General features: G+C 33.2%; 2 protein-coding genes across 5 annotated transcripts; both read left to right on the top strand.

Moving 5' to 3' along the window:
• Positions 1–1,057: 1,057 nt before the first annotated feature.
• On the top strand, positions 1,058–14,821 carry LOC126773801 (putative inorganic phosphate cotransporter). 2 transcript variants are annotated; one of them, XM_050494989.1, is made up of 12 exons: positions 1,058–1,130; positions 1,478–1,613; positions 2,243–2,559; positions 2,799–2,978; positions 3,619–3,757; positions 4,353–4,570; positions 5,367–5,516; positions 5,892–6,024; positions 8,658–8,776; positions 9,383–9,502; positions 11,662–11,803; positions 14,109–14,821. In XM_050494989.1, exons 2-12 carry the CDS (start codon positions 1,559–1,561, stop codon positions 14,159–14,161), a joined length of 1,626 nt encoding a protein of 541 aa, XP_050350946.1. In that variant the 5' UTR covers positions 1,058–1,130; positions 1,478–1,558; the 3' UTR covers positions 14,162–14,821. The 2 variants fall into 2 exon arrangements, with proteins under 2 accessions (XP_050350946.1, XP_050350945.1); XM_050494988.1 differs by lacking the exon at positions 1,058–1,130 and having other exon boundaries at positions 1,360–1,613.
• Positions 14,822–16,581: 1,760 nt separating this feature from the next.
• On the top strand, positions 16,582–21,591 carry LOC126773804 (putative inorganic phosphate cotransporter). Of its 3 annotated transcripts, none has more exons than XM_050494991.1 (10): positions 16,582–16,754; positions 17,683–17,945; positions 18,175–18,360; positions 18,819–18,957; positions 19,325–19,548; positions 19,777–19,926; positions 20,327–20,459; positions 20,550–20,671; positions 20,912–21,031; positions 21,370–21,591. In XM_050494991.1, the coding sequence occupies exons 1-10, from the start codon at positions 16,685–16,687 to the stop codon at positions 21,574–21,576; spliced, it is 1,614 nt and encodes a 537-aa protein (XP_050350948.1). In that variant the 5' UTR covers positions 16,582–16,684; the 3' UTR covers positions 21,577–21,591. The 3 variants fall into 3 exon arrangements, with proteins under 3 accessions (XP_050350948.1, XP_050350949.1, XP_050350950.1); XM_050494992.1 differs by having other exon boundaries at positions 19,780–19,926; XM_050494993.1 differs by lacking the exon at positions 16,582–16,754 and adding an exon at positions 16,847–16,945.
• The last annotated feature ends 1,391 nt before the right edge of the window (positions 21,592–22,982 follow it).

A 22,982-nucleotide genomic window follows, 5' to 3' on the forward strand; every position in this document is an offset into this window, starting at 1 on the left:
ATTCAAAATATATATGAGAAGGTATTTTAGCCCTCTTATCTAACAGATTACTCTTACGTTTGTTTTTTAATATAAATTTGGCGGGAAGACAAATGACTATACCCCGTGATGGTTAGTAGAGTAAATAGTTAGTTAGTGGAAGTAGAGTCCAAACGCGACGACGGCCAGTTCAATCGGGAAGAATATTCTGCACGTAATATTCGTCTGGGTAGGTACCACCCACTCATCAGATATTCTACCGTAAAACAGCAATACTTAACATTGTTGTGTTCCGGTTTGAAGGGTGAGTGAGCCAGTGTAATTACAGGCACAAGGGACATAAAATCTTAGTTCCCAAGGTTGGTGGCGCATTGGTGATGTAAGCAATGGTTAACATTTCTTACAATGCTAATGTCTAAGGGCGTTTGGTGGCCACTTACCATCAGGTGGCCCATATGCTCGTCCGCCTTCCTATTCTATAAAAAAAAAAAAAACTAGCCGCCCACGCCTTGCTGGCCCACAAAATGCCTCTACAAGCCTTGTTTGAAGGAAAAGATACGTTATATACTTTCGTTTCTTATAACAAACAAAACATGATACTGTCAATGTCAATAAAATCAGAAGTTTCTACTTTTTCTTGTTTCTAAAACGGTTAAGGTAATCTCATTTCCTCATCTAAATTTTCCATCCTGTATAGCATGGCCTTCAAACAAAAATTATATTTTAGCAATATAATTTGTCTATTTCATATCGTTATTTAAATAATAATAATCTATACCAAAATGACAAGAAGGTTTGACTAGCTACCGAGTTGTAGTATGTGTTCTGATAACTGTATTTAACTATGATAATAAATACACCAAAGCTTAACAACGTAGACGTACCAATTTAGTTTTTACTTTGAACAGTGCAACAAGAAGATTTGATAATAATTAATTGTGACATTAATGGTGACATTCCTCGCTGTCCCTTACTAAATTTTATACCCAGTAATCCTCTCCAGATGCCAGGCTACTACTTATTTTCGCTTTTATAATATTAGTCTGTTGTGTGAGAAGAACAGACAAATACAAATATTCTTTAATGGACTCCACGGAGATAGTTTCATCTCTCAGAGAATTTATTTTTGGCATCGCACAGAAACATGTGACGTAAATAGAACTGGACATGTTACTTCTATCTTTGTTCTTATATTGGGATTGTGATTTATATCAGAAACAGTCATGAAGAAGATGCATTGAATGCATATGAAAAGCATCGTAACCTTTCTATATTTTCATTGTTCTTTCTCTTTTCCACTAACAATCTCATATCTATCGAGCACATCGAAGATGACGTAATAATGTGCTTCAAAACACTAATTAGTTGATATTTAAACACATTAATGGAGTAGCATGTCTGTTTGTTTTAATTTAAATGCAAATACTTTTGAGCGAAAAGTGTTTTAATGTAAACAAGAAAAAAAATTTAAATTAGCTTTTCGTAACCGTATGTATAGATGACAGTGCAATATTACACAGCACAGTACAGTACAGTTGAGATTCAATTCGATAGCTTAATGTGTCTTACTTGAACGAAAATGTTGGACAAGGAATACAAGAAAGTACCAATTGAGGACGTTGAGAAAGAAACCAGTAAGTAGCATTGTAAAAGAAAACCAGATGTAATAAACGAGGAAATGGTGAAAATTTGACCATCATGCATAAAGACGCATCGTTATTTTTGAAACAAATGTAATATCTATAATTGATATTATATCTGTATATTCTTTATTATTTAACATATAATCCTGTATAAAAAATAAATTAAATAGTGCCTTAGTCTGTTTGTTACTCGGTATTCGGTTGTACTTATTGTATTAAATATTAATTAATCAGCTTTTAAAAATTCAACATTTTTCTCAATTTTTTTTTCCTTTATTAACATTAATTGTTTTTTTTTGTTTAATTCATGTATTTATATTACACGGCTCTTACAGAGAGTGCTACAGTAGAAACGTAAATAACGAATTCTCATACTTTCGATACTGATGTTATAGGCATTATTTTTACTAGGTGGAAGGTTACTTTTATTAGGTGAAAGGCGTTATTTTTACAGCTAGAAACAGCAGGTTTTGTGCTTACTCGAAAATTGCGTCAAAGGTTTCCGAGTGGCAAAGTAAATTAAGCGTTACGGGCTGATTATATAAAGATGATAATTGATATAACTATGCAATCATATAAATGTACATATTTTGTCTTAGCAATTATTTTTTATGTTTTAGATTCGCATGAAAAAGAACAAATCAAATATGGTTTTGGAGCGCGTCACATCCAAGCACTTCTTTATTTCATGTGTCTCGCCCTAGGATATATATCACGTGGTCATTTAGGAGTTACAATAGTTGGAATGACAATGCTCGACCACGATGCTACTAAATCTAAAGCTGCAACAGAAGCTGCTCATATTTTAGTTAACAGTACAATTGTAGATCCAGTAACCAGTACTGAAGGTTACCTTGCATTTAATGATTTAAATGTTACTTCAAATGTAACTTCAGTAGATAATAATACAGAAGTTGATCGTTGGAATGTTTACAGAGTAAGTTTTTGTTGTTTACGATTACTGTAAAATATTATATTACAATTTAAAATATGCTACTGTTTGAAGATTAAATATAAATGAGCAAAAGATATATTTTATTCTTATTTAATGGGTAATCGATGAAAATGGTTGAGTTGATCTTATTTAAAATTAAGTTAGACGTTTGAAATAAGATAGTGCGTCTAGAAAAATGGTTCTATTTTCGAATCAATTAATTAAACTTTTAAAATTTTCAGACATACAACTGGCCTAAATCTATTCAAGAAATGGTTCTTGGATCCTTTTTCTTAGGATATAGCCTTATGATGTTTCCTATCGGTATAGTATGTCAGCGTTGGGGTGGAAAAATTCCGCTCCAAATTGCTATGTTTGTAAATGGAGTGGTATCATTTTTTACGCCCTGGCTAGTTACATGGGTAAGTTTTATATATTACTATTTGTTACATGTATCATTAAATATATTAAAATTTTTCGTTGTTAATTTTTTTTAAATCGACTATTCGTTCAACTCATTAAGTGTTACATTCACTTCAAAAATTTCTGTTCATTCGATGACGATGATAATGATAATGACTCTCGTTTCTGTCAGTCTGTCCATCTGTAACAGTCTATTTTATATAATTTGAGCATAAGTTAAGCAAACAGAGTATAAAATGGTGGTCAGCAATTTAAGCGATTATTAATAATTAAAATATACATCATTATTACAATTTTTTTACGAATTGACTCTTAGTCACAATGGGAACGAGAAAGAAATAAAATAACATATGGCTTTTAAATTAATATCCTAAAATAAATATTGACTAATCATGGAAATTTGTTTTACTGCCAAGCAACAATATTTAGTATTGTTGTATTTCGGTTTGATGGATGAATGAGCCGGTGTAACTTCAGGCACAGGCATTAGAAGGGTGGAGGCGCATCGGCGATGTATGGAATGGTTACTATTCCTTACAGTGTCAATGTCCAGTCTGCCAACCTAATATAATAAAAAATCATAATATATTTTCCTGATGAAATATATCATCAAATGCTTTAACACCAAATATGTTTTAGGGCGGTTGGAAGGTACTATGTGTACTCCGTACAATGCAAGGCCTTTCACAATCTGGCTTGTACCCGGGTATCCTTACTTTATTAGCAAATTGGGTACCAGTAAGCGAACGTGCAAGTCTCTGTAGCTATGTTTACACAGGTGAGTACCCATTATGCAAATATGTTTTGCGAATTCGCCGCTTGAATTTGCTTGCCCTACCTGCCCTACCTGCTGCAGATCGATTAATGGAGCGAAAAATAAATTTGAAATTCTTTTCCGATTTATAAAATGGTGTGTTTGTACATAACATTCGGATGTCAAATAAAAATAAATAAATAGTTGATTGGTTTTATTGATCAAGGAATAGTAGACTTATGTTTGGTAGTTGATAGTATTTGCAGTCGGATAGCACGTAATCCCTTGGGTCCTGTGCTTGAATTTTTTTTGATCTTGTCGAATTTTCCATCCAATCCGATTTTATTATATTTAAGGAATAGAAAATGTACTTGAGTTTGCGCACGTAGTGCCCAACATATATAATATATATCGTTGTTAGATAATCTTCCCTGTATGTCATGAGACAGACATATAACTACTAGGTAATACACACATTTTTATATTCTCATCCAAAATCAATCATGAGCATTTTTCGTTAATGACAAGTTCTTGTATAATTTAACATGTTTGTTTAGATGCCTTTATTAGGATTAATAGAGACTATTTTAAAAAAGATAAATATTAATCTGTTTTTCAGCTACCGGATTCGGTACTGTCATAGCGTTCCAGGCTGCTGGTATCCTTGCGTTTAGTAGATTTGGATGGCCGTCTACTTTCTGGGCTACCGGAGTAGCTTGTTTTATCGGATTCATTTTGATTACCATTTTCGGTGCCGCTACCCCTAAGGATCATAAGTCCATATCAGAAGCTGAAAAAAAATATATTATGGGAGCAACTAGTAGCAGTGTTGAAACGGTAAGTGCTGTTTTTACTAGTAATGGAGTATTCATAGCTCAGATAAAGCCTGCTTGGCTGGTCAGGTCACGTGTTAGGAAGGAAGCTTAATATGTAGAAACGTTTTACATTAGCGTTAATTGCAATTTAAAATGTTACCCTTTTTACGCCCAAAAAAGATTCGCAGCTATCCACCGCATGAAGTACAGTGATAACGATATTAACATTTAAATTTTTAAATTAAGTTATCTAAAATGCGAAAGACACTTTGTCTGACTATTTATTACTTCATCACAACTAAACCACTAAACCATTATTTATTTATTTATTATAAAAAACAACACCAACAAGAAGTACACCAATAAACACAATCGAGTCTTTAGAGATAAGTTTATATAAATCAAGTGTCTCCTAAATTATAGGTGTTGCAAAATATATCAATATTACGAGTTAACAAAAATAATAATTTTAAAAATTAAAATATTTATAACAAATAGACGAAGAACAATATTAAGAATTTAATTATTATAAATTATATAAAATGAATAAAATAAAAATATCTGAGGATATTTAAAATTTTTGAATGTAATGATAATTTTACAAAAATGGAGTCTGTAATAACAAAAACAGGCTCTAAGAGAAATTAATTTGACGCGAACAGTCATGCAAGGATCGGCTAGTTGAACAATTTTAGATAAACATAGACATTTTATATTTGGTACGAGTTTAAACATTTAAATATATTAATGTTTTCACGTAATTGTAAATTTTGCTGAGACAAATCGTCAATTTTATGTGTTTTTATAATTTACATCAGAAATCCAAAGTTCCATGGAAGTCCGTTGTAAAATCGATACCCGTCTGGGCCACTATCATAGCACACACAGGCAATGCTGTTTGCTTCGTATTCTTCTTCATGCAAGTACCTACGTACGTGTTTGCGATATTGAAACTCAATATTCGGAACGTAAGTCACTATTATATGTATTTATTTAACTGTTAACTAAAATTATATAAATCATATATCATATAAATTTTATATTATTTTGGTATAAGTTGCAAGTATAAGCTAAGATTTACGATTTCTGATCACTGGCTCATTTCAGCTCTATGTAATGTGTGTTAATTATTTCATGGATTTTTCAAATCTAATTTGGAGGCCATAAAAGTTATCAGCCACTTGGAAAGGACGTAAAGCTTAAGTCCTGAGTCTGAAATCGCTTCATCTCTTTCTCTCTGATCTTTTTGATTAGCTTTTATTGATCATATCATGTGAGTGAGAGAAAATTGTGTAATAACTTAACTGTATTTTTTTTATTAAAACCTAATATTTTTATTACAGAGTGGTTTATTATCATCTTTACCATATTTTGCTTCATTCTTCGCATCGATTGCTTTTGGATATTTATCAGACTTTTTAACAAACAGAAAAATAATGAGTATCAAAAATGCAAGACGGTTCTTTAATTCAATAGGTAAGTTTGGAAATCAGACGTTAAATTTAATCTATTTGCCGAACTTGAAGGAGGTCTCTTGAAAGTTACAAAAATAAAATATAGAAATAAAATCGAATTTGTTCAGGTCAGCAATTTACAACTTGACCATAAGAGAAGATTGAAAAGAATCCCTTAGAGTATTAAAATAAATCAATTTTAATAATAAAATTGGATATAAAGAAATTTCGATAATTTCTTAAACCAATACTCTTCGAAAACTGACTCTGGTGTTTCTTTTTGTAAGCATTAAAAGAGAAAATATGATTCTTCCACTATATGGAGCTCAGTTTTGTTTTGTTCTCATCCCATTCATATTAAACTATCAAATTAAGAAGCTATATGTTCTGGGCGGAATAAATATTTTGAGTATTTTTAAACGTGATGTGGTTAATTAGAACAATACAGTTTTTTAATATTATTTAGAATCATTAGGTAACATAATGAATTTCCAAAGTGTGTATAGTACGTAATGTATGTTATATATACTGGGGATAAATTCTACTTTTTTTTTTTTTTTATATTCGCCGGGAGGGCAAATGACTCTACTCCACCTGTTGGTAAGTGGTAGTAGAGTCCAAACGCGACGACGGCCAGTACAGACGGGAAAAACGTTCTGCACTAGCCGCCTTCGCCTTGCCGGCCCGCAAGATGCCTCTTCACGCCTCGTTTGAAGGAACCCGGGTTGTAAGAGGAGGGGAACACGTGAGCTGGTAAGGAATTCCATTTTTTGGAAGTGCGACAAAGAAAGGAGTTGCCAAATTTCTTTGTTCGCGATGGAATTAATGTCACAGTTAGTCGGTGACATCGAGAACCAGCTCGCGTGGACTTAAGAAGGAAGGGGGAAGCAGGAATTAGAGAGAATAATTCCTCAGAGCACTCGCCGTGATACAGTCGATAGAAAGCGCTCAGTGCTGCTATCTCACGACGCAATTGTAAAGGTTCAAGGGTGTTTGTGACCTTTACGTCGCCAATAATGCGTACGGCACGTCGCTGCAACCGGTCCAAGGCCTCAAGTAGGTATTTAGCGGAGCCATCCCAAAGGTGCGAGCAATATTCCACGCAAGACCGTACCTGTGTTTTGTACAGCAGGCACAGTTGTTGTGGCGTGAAAAAGCGCCGCACCTTGTTCAGAACTCCGAGTTTCCGTGAAAATAACTAACAAATTGTCACTTTACCGCAATCGAATCGAAGCGTGATCGTTGCCGTTTTTTCCGTTTTCCTATACTTTATTTTAATTATCGACTATTGCCCTAAAAGTTAACAATCACGTTTGATTTTGACATAACGGTATATGTTAACATATTATCGGTTTGGTTCCGATTCGAATAAATACAGATGATTCAAAGTTGGAATCGGGTTGAATTGAATCGGAAGCGTGTCGTAATCGTTGTAAATTAGTAGAGTTCGGCCCCTGTTATCGGAGAGTGATTATTATTCTGAGATTTATCCGAATGACTGCTACCATAACATACCATGACTATAACAGATGACGACAAACTATATTAATATTATGAGGCTGAGAAGTTTGTTTGTTTATTTAAACGGGCGTATATTAGACTTTAGACGCAAAGCTTTCGAGAATCTAGTACAACAGCTTTCTGTTTATTTTTATATTTCATTATAAAAATATAATAATAAAAACATTAAATAAATAATTCTAATATATCTTAATCATAATAATATTTACTATATCTATGTCAACAATACTTAATAACTATTACAATAATATATTTTATATAAAAGCTTGTAATAATTGCCTTTAATGACCAATATTATTATTTATTACTATTATTAAATTTACATTATTATTTTAGTCAAATTTAAAATAGTCCCTCCCGATTCCCACCCGACGCAAAGCTGCCCATAATGCAGGCCGCATTTCCGCGCTGCATGGCAATGGACAACCTTTGTGCCAAGTGGGACCCAGAGCGACTGTCAAATCCCCTCTCTCTAAGGCGATAGCCAATTTTCCTTATTAAAGTAAGGGCATCCGACCCCCAACATCCCAACGTCTCGAACGCTAGTGGCACAAATAAATAATTTTTAAACAAGGGGGCATACTTCTCCCGAATCAAAATCCGCTCCCCCAGCCGCACTGACAAGTCGGTCGAGCTCAGACTTGTACCCCACATCATCCCTAGAACGTTGCCTTTCTGGAAATCTAGGCATTCGGGAAGAGCGTCTCCCACTCATATCTTAATATATATACATACAACGGTAATAAATGTAAAAAATACGTTACGTATAAATTAATAAGCCGTATGTTGTGCTAAAAAACTGATATTTTGTTAAGAAAGAATTGTTTCATCTGTCGCTTAAAATAATCCTAAATGGCTATTCTAATATTATTAGGCAACTCGTTTCATGATTGATCGGCTTCTAAGGCATACGATTCGTCCATGAACCCAGTACGGGAAAGAGCAACCTGTTTCCTATATTACGTAATTAGTGGAAAAAAGTAATTTCCCGAGTTTCTTGTCGGTTCCTCTTGCTGTAATCTACATTCTGGTGGAAGTTTTACATTTAATATACGCGTGTAAAACTATTTAAAAGTGCTTACCAGAGTTATTGAATTAGGTTTTTTGATGTGATTTTGATATTTTACTTTCCAGCATGTGTGGTGCCTTCAGTTTGCCTGATGTCGGTGGCCTACACGAGGGATACATTGCTCGCCGTCATTTGCTTCATATTGTTCGTGACGTGTCATACCGCGATGCACACTGGTTGGATGGTAAGTTAAATAAATGAGAATGACGTCTTTTTGACCGATTTCAGCCACGACCATGCTCAGGGAAGACTAGCCAACTGGGCAGGACATATATATATATATTTTTTTTATAGAATAGGAAGGTGGACGAGCATATGGGCCTCCTGATGGTAAGTGGTCACCAAACGCCCTTAGACATTGGCATTGTAAGAAATGACAACCATCGCTTATAGCCAATGCGCCACCAACCTTGGGAACTAAGATTTTATGTCCCTTGTGCCTGTAATTACACTGGCTCACTCACCCTTCAAACCGGAACACAACAATATCAAGTATTGCTGTTTTGCGGTAGAATATCTGATGACTGTTGTTTTGATACATGAAGTTTTATTTGATTCGAATCCGAAATTTAATTAATTATGTTAAAAAAATCTACTTGAATATTTAAATTTTGAATATTTTTGATTTGGTTAAATTTGTCAATAGCCTTACTAAATTGTTGTTTATCTGATCTCATAAAATAAAAATAATTAATTTTATATAGTTGTACCACCAGCTTTATTTTTATTAGACCTTATTTAAATAAAGAATATTTGTTTGAATATTAATGGACATTGTATTCTTCTACAGATAAATTATATGGATTTGTCGCCAAACTTCAGCGGAGCCCTGATGGCTTGCGGGAATACGATCACCAACGTGGTCGTGCTCGCACTGCCCGTCATAGTTTCATATATCGTGACTGATGTAGTACGTATAACTCTTGTTCAAACGTATTATAACTAGTAAGATAGTCGAACAAATGAGTCATCATTTGAATGAAACATAAACATATAGAATAATATATAGACGAGTTTACATCCGACGTTGATATAAAAACACGATCTGAAAATGCACTGTATTTTAGTTGTAATCAATGTATTTATTCAATCTTGATTTTCCACACATAATCTAAAATAATTTTAAAATCTCACTATTTCTGTATCACCCATTATTCTCCCGTAATATATTAGTATCGAGACAGTGTTATTAAAGGCATAAGAGACATAACATCAATTTATATTCCATGGTTGGTAGCACTAAATAAAACTACTAGACTATAATATATATATATAACAAAGTTGCCGTGGAGTACCGGCTTAGAATAGTACTCCCCCAATCTCATCCCGTGGGTGTCGTAAGAGGCGACTGAGGGACGGGGAAAAGGGGTGATGGGCAGCAGCGTCCCCCCCCCCCCCCATAAACAAGCCATTGTGACCCAGCCAAATCCCGCCCTAAACGAAAATTGACTCAGTAAAATTTACTTGTGAGTGTTTAGTGGACTAGCGCCGGTGTCGTTCACTAAAACTTTCTAAAATCTAGCCAAACGATTACAGCAGATATATATTGTCAGTAACTGCAAACTATGAAGGAAGAACTAGCTGCTAAATAACCGAGATTGGTCAATCGCTCTAGGCCACTGCTGCTTCACGACAACGCAAGCCCACAGATTACCATTTTTTCCGGAATTTGGACAACTTCTTACAAGGAAGAAAATTCAACTCCGATACGGCAGTCCAAACCGCCTTCAAAGAGCTTATTGATTCGCGCCCCCATGGTTTTTTTAGTAAAGGGATCAATGAACTACCTATGAGATGGCAAAAGTACTTACTTTGATTAATTAAATATATTTTATAAAAAAAAAAATTACTTATATTCCTCCCGTACAAAACGCCAATTTCATATTTTAGGACCTAATAATTCATCCTTCTGACATTGCCAATGTCTACGGTATGAGGCGAATTTACCATCAAGTGAGTGTGCTCATCTTCTAAGACAATTTTAAAAAGAAAATACAGTTTTGTATTTTTAATTTAATAAATGCGGACTATAAACATAGAAGTGCATTCAAAAATACACAATATATTCATCGTCGGGTTCAATGCAGTTATAAAATTCATAGCGTTGCACATTCTTGCACCTCAGGCATTTCTCGGAGCGCCCAACGAAAAATATTTGTGGTTATTTAAGATTTCCCGGTCACTGTTAGCTTGAAATATTCTCAACAAAACGTATTCTATATATTCTTTAACGATACATAAAAACTTAAACAAATTTATATTTCAAAAAAGTAACTTTGTTTGTCTATACAAGGAAAGATATAGGCTACTTTTTTATATTTAACACCTGCCCTCTCACCTCTTTAATAAAGGTGTGAAGACGCGGGCAAAAGCTACTAGTAATTATATAATACTTTGCTGTATTTTAGAAAAGTATACTTAGTGATACCCCAGCTTCACACAGGCGTGTGAAGCTTATCTTCATCATATTTTGTTTATTGTAGATAAATAGAAATATTTATTTAATTAGCTCATAGTTTCTAGGTTTCTATGTCAAGAAATGCTCAGTATAAGCTTAGAAGCCTATTGAGAAGTTGGCAGTCTAACACTCTCTCGACTATCACCACTGAAAATACATCTTACTCTGATTCAATCTAGTTGTGTTACCGTCTCATTAGACTTTGCATGTGAGAGAATAGAGAGTGCAGCTGTTACTTACAAAACCCCCATTATATAACATTTTTGCAGATGACTTGACTTTGAAATAAGCCGGTACATATTTTCACTTTAAAATACCAGCAACCTTAGATCTAACATACTATATCTTGTGGAGATAGTTGCAGTGACTTAGTCACCCATTAAATTAAAACAGAACAATACTAAGTACAGCTGTTGGGTGGTAGAATATATGATGAGTGCATGGTACCTGTCCGGAGTAGCCAAAAAACTCTACCACCAAGTAAAAGAAAATTAAGCACAGCATATTCAGTCTTTGAACCCGTAATCCATGAGAGCCGAGATAGCTTAAATATAATTTAATACGATTTACTTTGAAATTAATTTCTTCTTTTACTATCATCCCCTCCACAGACCAATCAATACCAATGGCGGATCACCATGTTCCTGATGGCTGGCCTCACGCTCTGTACCAATATCATCTTCATAATATTCATGTCGTCTGAAGTGCAACCTTGGAACGACAGTGATGGTGGTACGATGGAGAGTAAATCAGGTTAGTTAGACTCGCTTGTTAATCATAAACGGTGTTCGGTGGTATCGTTTGACGATTCATAAGTACTTGTAGGTCTATTTGAATAAAAAAAATTTGATTGATTAAATAACATAACTTATTGATTATAATGAGTAATATAAAAATTTAGTTAATATAATTAGTTATAAAAAAATGTATAGGAAAGACACCTACATATATCGAAAGACAAATGCATATACAAGAATTACTATTTTAATATTTTAACGTTTTTCGTTTTCCGTACGAGTTTAAGATCAGATAAAATTTTCTGTCGAAAATTATCAGTAGCAGCCCGGAGTCTGGAAGTTGGAAGTGTGTAAATTCCCGTGCCTCGGAAAGCACGTAAAGCCGTTGGTCCTGCGCCTGAACTCCTTCGTCGTTCGTCCTATCGGGTTATGAGAGTTAGGGAATAGAAAGTGCACCTGTGTTTGCGCACACATTTGTGCTCTATAATATGTCCTGCACAGTTGGCTAATCTCTCTTGAGATTGACCGCCATGGCCGAAATCGGTCTGGAGGACTATTATTATTACACACCCACACACACACACTGTACTGCTTTCTATGATCGAAAATGTTCTTGTTAATTTTGTGAATATATTTATCAATCAATCAATCAACAGCCAATCGTTGTCCACTGCTGAACATAGGCCTCTCCAAGGTGCGCCAAAGCTCCCTGTCCTCCGCCTTCCGCATCCAGTTGGTGCCCGCCACCTTCTTAAGGTCGTCGGTCCACCTGGTTGGAGGGCACCCTACGCTGCGCTTGCCGATTCGCGGTCTCCACTCTAGGACTCGTCTGCTCCAACGGCCATCGGTCCTACGACATACGTGACCAGCCCACTGCCACTTCAGCCTGCTAATTTTGCAAGCTAGTTCGGTGACTCCGGTTCTTTTCCGGATAATCTCATTTCTGATCTTATCCTTCAAAGATACTCCGAGCATAACTTGCTCCATTGCACGCTGAGCAACTTTGAATTTGTGGACTAGTCCCGCAGTTAGTGTCCACGTTTCGGCACCGTATGTCATGGCAGGTAAGACGCATTGGTTGAAGACTTTCGTTTTCAAACATTGCGGTATAGACGACTTGAGGACTTGACGAATGTTGCCAAATGCTGCCCATTTCAAGTGAATTCTTCGATCGGCTTCCTTCTCGAAGTTGTTCCTACCGACTTGTATTATCTGTCCTAGGTAGGTATATTCACTAACAACTTCGAGAGGTTTCCCCTCGACGTATATCGGTCCCGGCACGACATGCCTATTGAACATGACCTTGGTCTTGTCCAAGTTTATACCGAGACCATATATATTTATGGTGTTTCTTATATATATGTGTATGTGTGTGTGTGTGTGTAAAAGACATGATTTGATTTTTCAACTTATCAACAAAATAAACATAAAATTAAAAGGGGGCTAACAAACTTTAGACTCTCGATCAATAAACGTCAGACGTAGTTAGATAATTTTAATACGCGCGTGCCATCCAAGATAAACATACATGCAAACACTTGAAAAACATTACCTATCTTCTTAGGCAATTGGGTAAAACAGATTCTATTCAACTTTGATTAATATCTCTATATTTGAGTAATACTGACGTAATAAACGCGTGATATTTATGTATTTTGAATTTGCAGAAATTCTTTTATCACGTTTTGTAAACATACTGGATGAATCTTGTCGGTGATAAACATTTGTCGTATTTTTTTTTATATTTATCTTGATTGCACTGAGAAATCTGTCATATTATTTTTTATTTTTACGCAACACAACTAGGACACATGATTGTAAGAGGTCCTTACATCATACATACATTAATCTTAAGTCCATAAACACTTTGTTATGAAATATGAAGATTATTAATAATTTCTTACATTGCAATGCACTACCAACCTTAGGAACTAAGATTGTATGTGCCCTTAGTTATACTACTACACTCCAAGAAGTATTAAAGAGAAACACAAAAATACAAATAACTTGACGATACATAGCCGGTGTGTTTTTTTTTATATTTCCATTCTATGTAAGAGGCAAAATAAATGGTCGGACTACACTGATTAATTCCTATCTACCACTTTTAGAGATCAATTAGTATTAAGAACTGGCATAAATATTAATAAACACATAACCTCACACATAAAAAAACATCAAACACACACATAGACAACCTTGGATTGGTTTTAAGTATATCTAATATCATCTTGAAAAATCCCTAGTTTTTATATTTAAAATTATTGTTACATAATACAATGTTCTGTATTTATATTATGATATGTTATATTTTGTTTCAGAATACGAAGCCATAGAACCGGAATCAGAAAAAAATAAAGATATAGACAACTAACTTCTTATCTCAATTTTATATAATATACTCGTCATTATTTATACATATTACTGTAATAATGTCCTTCAGACCGATTTCGGCTACGGCGGCCAATCTCAAGAGAGATTAGTCAACTACGCAGGAGATATTATAGTGCACAAATGTGTGCACAAACACAGATCTCTGTTCCCTAACTTTCATAATCCGATGGGACGCTAATCCGACACGACCGGAAAGAGTTCAGGCGCAGGACCAACGGCTTTACGTGCTTTCCGAGGTACGGGAATGAACACACTTCCAACTTCTGCTATTAAGAATTTTCTGACAGAAAAACCCAATAACTTTTTTGGCCCGACCTGGGAACTTCCTGACATGGAGACTTACATCAAGTCACTAGACCAACGAAGCAGTCAATATATTACTGTATCTGTCTATTTAACACACTATGGTCTTACTTATCATCGTTGTTAAGCGGGTGATTAATTAAACAATCTAATGTCCTCTTCTTTCTAATGTCAAAACAATAATGACAGAAAGAGATAGATCTGTGTGTAACGAAATAGCCGCTAAGCATCGTTTATAAGTAATACCGTTAATTTCTTAAATTAAAATAGGGTAGGGAAGAGAGATCAATGTTTTAGTCATTGGGCCGCTTATTGTGTGTGTGTTCCGTTAGTTGTGTGTGTGTATATAATAAGATATATATGTATACTTATGTGTCTTATATGTACATATATTTAAGACATTATATAATATAAAAAAAAGTTAGTGGAATTTATGTTTGATTATGGTAATATTGTAAATAAATTGTAAATATTGATTATATTATTCCTAATACATTTAAAGTTTTAACATTGTTTCTATATCTATCGAGTCGTTATTACACTTCAGAACACAAATACTTTTTTTTGCTCTATTCCTCTGCTTAAACCCAGGCGCTTGGGTGTCCAATGAATGACAAAACTGATATACATCCGGTAATAACTTAATCTAATTGACCTTAAAATTTATAAACTTCATGTTAAATATACTGATTTCAACTATAAAATTCACCAAACACCACCTAATAATAAATAAATAAATAAGCGTTTCTGGCAATGATAACTGTTTCCGTTGCATGTAGACTGCGTTATGTATTAATTATATAATTCAGTCGCACAAAACAAACTATACTATAATCAGTCACTGATTATTTTAAGCTTTAATAAATAAAATTTAATTTTTACTATTTACTGTGAATAAATAAGCTTAGAATAACATCCAAGGTAAGCTTAACACGAGGTGGAATCGAGACGAGTTTTTCCCCTTCCCTGATTGAAGAGAGATGGTTGAGATTTCTTCAATAACCTGGGGATAATTCTCCTGATTGCGCGTAAAGCATTAAGTAAAGTAAGCAAACGGATGCATCCGGACTGCGCGGATCAGAATAACATTCAAGGATAAGAAGCCAAAAATCAGCTAATATACTCGGCGGTAGGGCTTTTTGAGCGCCCGTTTGGGTAGGTACCAGTCGCATCATATTCCACTTCCAAACAGCAAAACTTAGTTTTGTTGTTTTCCGGTTTGAAGAGTGAGTGATAGACACAAGGGACATAACTTTAGCCAATACCACAAAATATTTAATACTATTATCTCACGATGCGTTGTTATGACGGGACTATCAAATAAATACACTAGGTCAAAATAAGTATTTATTATAACTTATATCTTGGGATAGTACACTTTAGATCGAAGTTACGCAGTGAATAATTATTTTGCTTATCTAACAAATCATAAAATATAAATATAGTATTTATATAATGTGATGAAGGTGTTATTTTAGAGCTTTTAGAACGTTAAGATTTTCTAGGTTACTCCACAGCGCTGCTAGAATGTGGCAGATTTTCATCCGCTAAATGCAGGTTTTCTTACAATGTTTTCCTTTACCGCCGGGCACGAGATGTACGCAAGTACTACATCTACTAGTGCTTGAACCGTTAAGATCCACGTGTTCTAATCACTGGGCTATGTCAGCTTTGTTTATATTGCTTAAAACTTTTTCTTCTGTATTTGATTATATGCTCGTTTCTGATTTTTTTACTTGTTTTTTTTTTTGTATTATTTTTAAGGTACAAATATAATTTGTTATTTATTTGCCTTCACTTTTTATTTTTACGCACTAATCAAAATTCATTACGAGTTAAATCACAGAGCAGACCTACTAATTTATAAATGGGAAGTCTAATTAATGTAAAGAGTCATTCATTAACAAATAAATCGTTATCTATTTTAGATTTTGAAACAAAGAAAAACGGCGAGACTTCAATCACCTAAAATAGTTTAGGCTTTTAAATACAAAACAAACCAGCAATTTATACAGTTATGTAAACAAAAATTACGATAAATGATAGTAAAGTATTTATTCATGATAGCGATTTTACGTATTAAAAGGATGCTGCTGTAGCAGTAGACAAGGAAATAACTAATGATAACGATAAATAATTTATTAAAAGTAATTACAAAAGACATTTTGAATAGTACGACTAGAATTTTGGTAACGTAATAATGAAAGTGTCGAGTAAAGATGAAACAAATTTACAAATTAAAGTTCTGGACGGAGACAGTGACTTCAAAGGTGATTAAAACTTATATGTTATTTGAAATTCGAAAGTGTTTAAATAAGATTGTAACTTTCGTTTCTGAAACGCTGCTGCGAGTTTGGTTTTAATCTGATCCTATGATTGGTTGGTGACGCAATAATTGACTAATGAAAGTTAAAATTAAACTTCCTTAGTTGACTCAGGACCAGCGTTTCATAAACTGAAGGTAAATTAGTCAAATAAGGAGCTTATCTATATCTAAAGATTTTCCGGTAGTCATGACATGATTTTATTTGTAATTAGTAAAAATTTGCTATCTCACTGTTTCGTGGTTAAAACCAACGATTCATACAATCTTACATAATTTTGAATGGTAAATTTAATTATTTTGACACTGATTACATTTTGATCGTACGCTTATGTAATTGGGTGTGCCTCAATAGTAATGATATCAAAAGTTTTATAGTACATAATTGAATTATTTGTTATAGTTATACTATGAATATGGATCAGGGCAATTTTTCTATGCAATTTTTTTAAAGATAATTCAATTTGAAACAGATTTACTTTGATTTTACGATAAATATAGATTTATTTCTTATGTCTTGTAATTTTTGGTTTAATTATACAAATGTAATAACTTTCTAAATTGTAATTGATCCTATGAATCTTAGTTAAATTAATCTAGTAACGAATTTTGAAGGACTCAAATTGTTTTATGGTTATGTCTGAGAGACAAAATGATTTTTAGAAGAAAAAAATCGTAATGAAACCTACCTCCGCCTCGAATGTGTCTGATGACATTCTGCCACATATGAATGGATCCTATTCTATTTTATATGTCCACCAGTTCATAGAGCAGCGCAGTAAAATAAGCTTGAAAGCCTTCATCCTTTGCCGATAGGCTGATAGTCATCTATAAATGAGAAGAAGAAGTTACATTTACTTATGTGTCCACCTTAGTTTCAGGATGGGGTTACAGGCATCAACAATGTTTGATTTTATTTTTTTGTTTAACAACTGCGTATAGTATGAGAGCCTGTATGGGAGTGGCTTTGGTTGCCATGGTGAATTCTGATTTTAATACACATTCATTAGTAACAAATCATTCACTATTAGCAATTAATAGGAACAAAAGCATAAATCCTTTAGACGCTAACAATTATCCCTCAATGGATGAAGTTAAAGCTGGTGGATTTCTTCATTCCCTTCTCCTGATACCACCAGTAAGTATTATGATTATTTTAAAGAATTTTTTTTCACATAAATAATTTAGTGCCTTTTCAGTACGAATGACTTTATAAAACCATTTACTAATAAAATTAGATAAAAGACCTTGTTACATAACATTTGTAATGCACTTCTGATATTAGATATCTTAATATCGACTGATATCTACAATGTCACATACTGTGTTGCAATCCTAGTTTACAAAATCTATGTGTATTATTTCAGTATCCCAAATTTGATTGGAATAAGAAGACACAAGACTACATACTGTCTTCTTTTTTTCTGGGTTACATGCTTCTACAAATTCCTGCTGGTCAGCTAGCCCATTTTTTCGGAGCTAGATACTTGCTTACCGGCGCTCTCTTAATTAATTGTGTAATGTCTTTCTGTTTACCTTGGGCTTCTTTTTACGTAAGTATGGCTTAAATAAATTAGAATAAAATTTATGGTCCATTATTTTAGCTAAGCACTTTAAGGAAGGGAGTTTGTTCAGTTATAAAAATACTTTTATAATGATCTTAAATATTACGTTTTATGTTAATTTAAAAAGCATTTTTGGAGTATTGTGTTTTTATTACGATACATAAATTAAACTACAATCCTTCTATGCTTTTCTTATTTTTTTGATACTCTGCGATCTTCATAAGATACATAAAATCGATTTGCATATTGTATATATGTAAGTATGCCTTATTAATATTCTACTGACACTTCTCTGAAGTTGAAGGATCAGACCCTAACCTCGGTTCAAGAGACAAAGGGTAAAACTTCGTATTGAATAACTTAGACAATGATTAGGTGTTAACACTCGATACTGGGTGACAATGGGCTTAATGATAAAAGTTATATCATGATATTTAAAATTATAGGGCGGATGGATATTGACATCAATATTCAGAATAATTCAAGGTTTGAGTCAAGCCTGTGTTATACCGGGGATGCACACGATGTTCGGAAAATGGACTACATTGGAAGAAAGAGGGCGATTAGCGGGATTAGCGTATGGAGGTGAGCTCTTTAATTAATGTGATAATTATATAATATAATTTAATATAACACTATTATTATACGTACCAGAAGTAGAACAGATATAAAAGAAAACTAAGTATTTAGTGATCATTTTTAATAACTATAAGGTGTATTTTTTTTTGGATTGGCGTACAAGCATATGGGCCACCTAAGCCTATAGTAAGTGGTCACCAAAGCCTATAGACATTGGAATTGTAAGAAATTGAGCTTGCACAAAGCTCTACCACCAGTGGTATGTAAGTATTATTTAAAAATACCATTGAGATCCACCGATTCTTGTCAACTTTTTGAACTAGTTTGGAATATCTTTATTTTAAAATGTTATTTCAATTAAATGTTATTTCAGGCCAAGCTTTCGGTACGGTATTAGGACTACCTATAACAGGGTTCATTGCTTCATCGCCATTGGGCTGGCCAGGAATCTTTCGGTTCTATGGAATCCTCTCTGGAATATTTGGTGGTATAATTTGGGCTTTAGGAGCTGACAGCCCCGAGGAACATCCTAAAATATCTCTTGCTGAACGGCAATATATCGAAGAGAGCTTAGGGCACACCGGAATTAATAAAAAGGTAGGTCCTTTATCAGTATCGTAATCAGTAATTAATATAATATAATAATAAGTAATATTAAATCGAAGTCGACCATTTTTCTATTCTTTTATTATTTAAATGCGTCTGAAAAAAAATCCTCAAATGACGTAGAATTATAATAAAAAAACTATTCTAAAGCCGATAGCGACAATTTAAATGATCTCACATTAAAATTATAATATCCATGATATTACTTTGTTATTTCAGAAGCTTGAAGTACCGTGGAGTTCCATTCTTCGATCTCGGGGATTGTATGCGATAGTGATTGCACATGTGGGTCAAACCTGGGGTCAACTTACGCTGTATTCTGAAGTTCCTGCATATATGGATAAAGTTATGGGAGTAAATATAAAAGCTGTAAGTAAAAAATTAAATATTATTACTACAATATTTCTCATTTAGCCGCGCTGTAATGTTTACATATTTTATTTCTAGTATAACAAGCGTGCTTTATAAAATGTATGCGATAATTATTTTAAAAACTATTTATTATATTTTTTCTAATCGATTAACATAAGAATAACAAGTGACGCGAACAAATAAAAACATAAGACCTAAAAGGTCGTTGGTAAGTCCAACTACATTTTAATGATAAATTCGGTAATCACGTGACATTTCGGAAAACCATATCATTTCTATTTAATGTTACCAATTCAATGGCACACAGACTTGGTTTTCATTATATGTATTGATGATATCGTTCTTCTCATTAAGGTATTTTATTTGAAATATTAAAAGATAAAATTATTATTTTCAGAATGGTATTTTGACTGCTCTTCCATTCCTTATTATGTGGTTCACAAATTTCTTCTTCAGTTGGTTTACTGATATGCTCATTGTAAAGAAAATTCTGAGTGTTAGGAATACTAGAAAATTCGCTAATTCATTGGGTAATTTATTTTACGATATTCCGTAAACATATTAAATATTTGAGTATTTATGATTCGAATCATTTTAATTTATTTATCTTTAATTTTCAGGAAGTATCCCGGCTGGAATAGGACTAATTGCATTAGCATATGCTCCTAAGAACATATACGTGGTGGAAATAATATTAATAGTTATCTGTGCTTTTAAAATTTCATGTCACGTCGGTTTTCAAGTAAGGTTAAAAAAATAAAATTTAATTAGATTGATCTACATAGTCCAATAAACGTATAAATTTTTGGCTAATAATATAATTATTATCTAAAACAGTTTTTGAAATTTAGAAACGATAAAATAACTTGTTCGTTTCATTTCATTATTTTTAATTCACTCGCAAGTTATTTAATTGGTTATTTAATTAGGTGGTATTAAACGATGGTTTGCTTTGGTTTATTTAAATTGTTTTTTTTTCTAGATCAATCATATCGATATATCAAGTAATTTCTCTGGAACAATGATGAGCATTAGTAATTTCGTGTCCAATTTTGTCGGCATACTTGCACCGGTTGTGGCTGGTTATATCCTGACAGACGTGGTAAGAGACTAGAGATTCTGATATCTTTACATATTACAATAATATAGTAGAACCGTGTGTCTGTATATTGAATTTTTTTTTTTTTATATACGCCCCGGATTTAACAAAAAATAATTTTAGCGATAGAAAGAGTAAGAGAATACGAAAATATAGTACAATCGACTTTACACGGGCACCAACCATGTAATATTTTTTAAGAATCATTTAACTTAAATATATTCAAATCACTTTTGAAAATTCTTTATTTTAAAAAATAAAATATCTGAACGAACTCTTTAATTAAACAAAAATGGCATATATTTCACGGAATTCGTTGTTTCAATCTGCATTATTTTCAGACTAACGCGTTCCTGTGGCGAAAAGTATTCTTCGTATCAGCTGGTCTTTACTTCTTTACGAATCTAATGTATGTGATCCTCTGTACGGCTGAAAAGGCTGAGTGGGATAATCTTCCAGAAGATAAAAAAGAAGTTGAAGACTTGAAAGAAATGGAACCCATGGTTGTCGAAAAGAATACTAATTTTTGTAATGGGGAAACAAAGTAAAATGAATACAATATATATTTGTTGTTTTATTGTTGTTATATAATTATATAAATCACGTGAATAAGATCTAGATAGGCTAGCAATATTTGAATTATTTTATGATATATTTGACTAAGTTAATATTATTACAGCAAGTGATGGTACTACTTTGCGTTCGCAGCCTTGCCCGCGTTATGATCGGTTGTTAGGTATCCTATGTTCTTCGCTACATCACCGACAACGTGTATGTATTTCATGATGATTAGTTAAGTATTTAGGACGTGAAAAGGTAAATAATAAAAAAACTCACTATCTCATTTATTATATTAGTTAGGATTATATTAGGATAATCACAAGCTATAGTTTTCCAGTCTTTCAAAATCGAAAAGTCCTCGAGCGTATCTTACAATTTACGAAACAAACGTGATTATGAAAATTGTACCGGCGGCATCAACATTGGCCAGTACCACGTCCTTGTAGTACGAAGAGATATGACGCCTACGGCCGACGAGTAGATCAAAGGAATGCCGCTATCCACAATGGTCGTCACAGGCGGCGCCACGCTCGTTGACGCCTATCACCTCAAATGGCACTTCGCAAAGAATAAAAAAATATATAATAATATATTTTAATATAAAACAAATTCTTCTGTACTAAAAATATGATGAGAATTTTGAAATAAGAAAATTCAATAAATGTGATCTATTAAATGTTTTAAGTGTGAACACTAGTCATCACGCGATAAGGAATCTAATCGTTTCAATGATTCAGATAAATGACAATTCTTAAATAGAATATTTCCCATAAAACGTACCCATGCGAAAATTATAATACTATTACTGTAATATTAAGCACAGCAAAATTCGACGTTGTTTTGAACATACAATATAGGTCATATATCAGAAGTTTAATGGAATTCGAGCTCCAGTAAACATTATTCACGACTATCGCCATGAGCAAGCTGAAGATCGATATGTACAGAATTAGATTTAAGAAATAAAAAAATATTAAAAAGTTTGAAATATCGTGTTTAGGGGAAGGAATTTCTTCAATTTAAATTCAATTCCTTTGTTGTGCGGAAAAATTTATTATTATGTATTAACTGAGAAGATATTTACAAACTAATATTTTTTTTTTAATTTCATACAATGTTAACCCAGCATTCCCTTAAAGATAAAAATGATTTAAGACATTTGAATTTGATTCTAAGTTCCACAGCGATTGCATTTTCTAAATTATCTGTTATATTGTTCCTATTATACTTTGACTAATAAATTTTTACTAGTAGTAGTATATGATATCTTAGACAAGAACATTATATATATCTTATAGATGAGACAAGAAATAAGGTAATATTACCAGAAAAGATTTATCTTTATAAAGTATTTTACAGTACTATTTGTAAAGTTTATAGCCAAAGAAAGAAT

Source organism: Nymphalis io, chromosome 15, assembly GCF_905147045.1.
Source record: "Nymphalis io chromosome 15, ilAglIoxx1.1, whole genome shotgun sequence".
Classification (NCBI taxonomy): Eukaryota; Metazoa; Arthropoda; class Insecta; order Lepidoptera; family Nymphalidae; genus Nymphalis; species Nymphalis io.

Excerpts from the sequence above, each read along its gene's own strand:
- LOC126773801 (XM_050494989.1), top strand. The coding sequence starts at position 1,559 with ATGTTGGACAAGGAATACAAGAAAGTACCAATTGAGGACGTTGAGAAA. Across the intron at positions 5,517-5,891 it reads TGAAACTCAATATTCGGAAC|AGTGGTTTATTATCATCTTT; the intron begins GTAAGTCACTAT and ends TTTTTATTACAG. Across the intron at positions 9,503-11,661 it reads CATATATCGTGACTGATGTA|ACCAATCAATACCAATGGCG; the intron begins GTACGTATAACT and ends TCCCCTCCACAG.
- LOC126773804 (XM_050494991.1), top strand. The coding sequence starts at position 16,685 with ATGAAAGTGTCGAGTAAAGATGAAACAAATTTACAAATTAAAGTTCTG. Across the intron at positions 20,460-20,549 it reads AAAATTCGCTAATTCATTGG|GAAGTATCCCGGCTGGAATA; the intron begins GTAATTTATTTT and ends TTTAATTTTCAG. Across the intron at positions 20,672-20,911 it reads CATGTCACGTCGGTTTTCAA|ATCAATCATATCGATATATC; the intron begins GTAAGGTTAAAA and ends TTTTTTTTCTAG.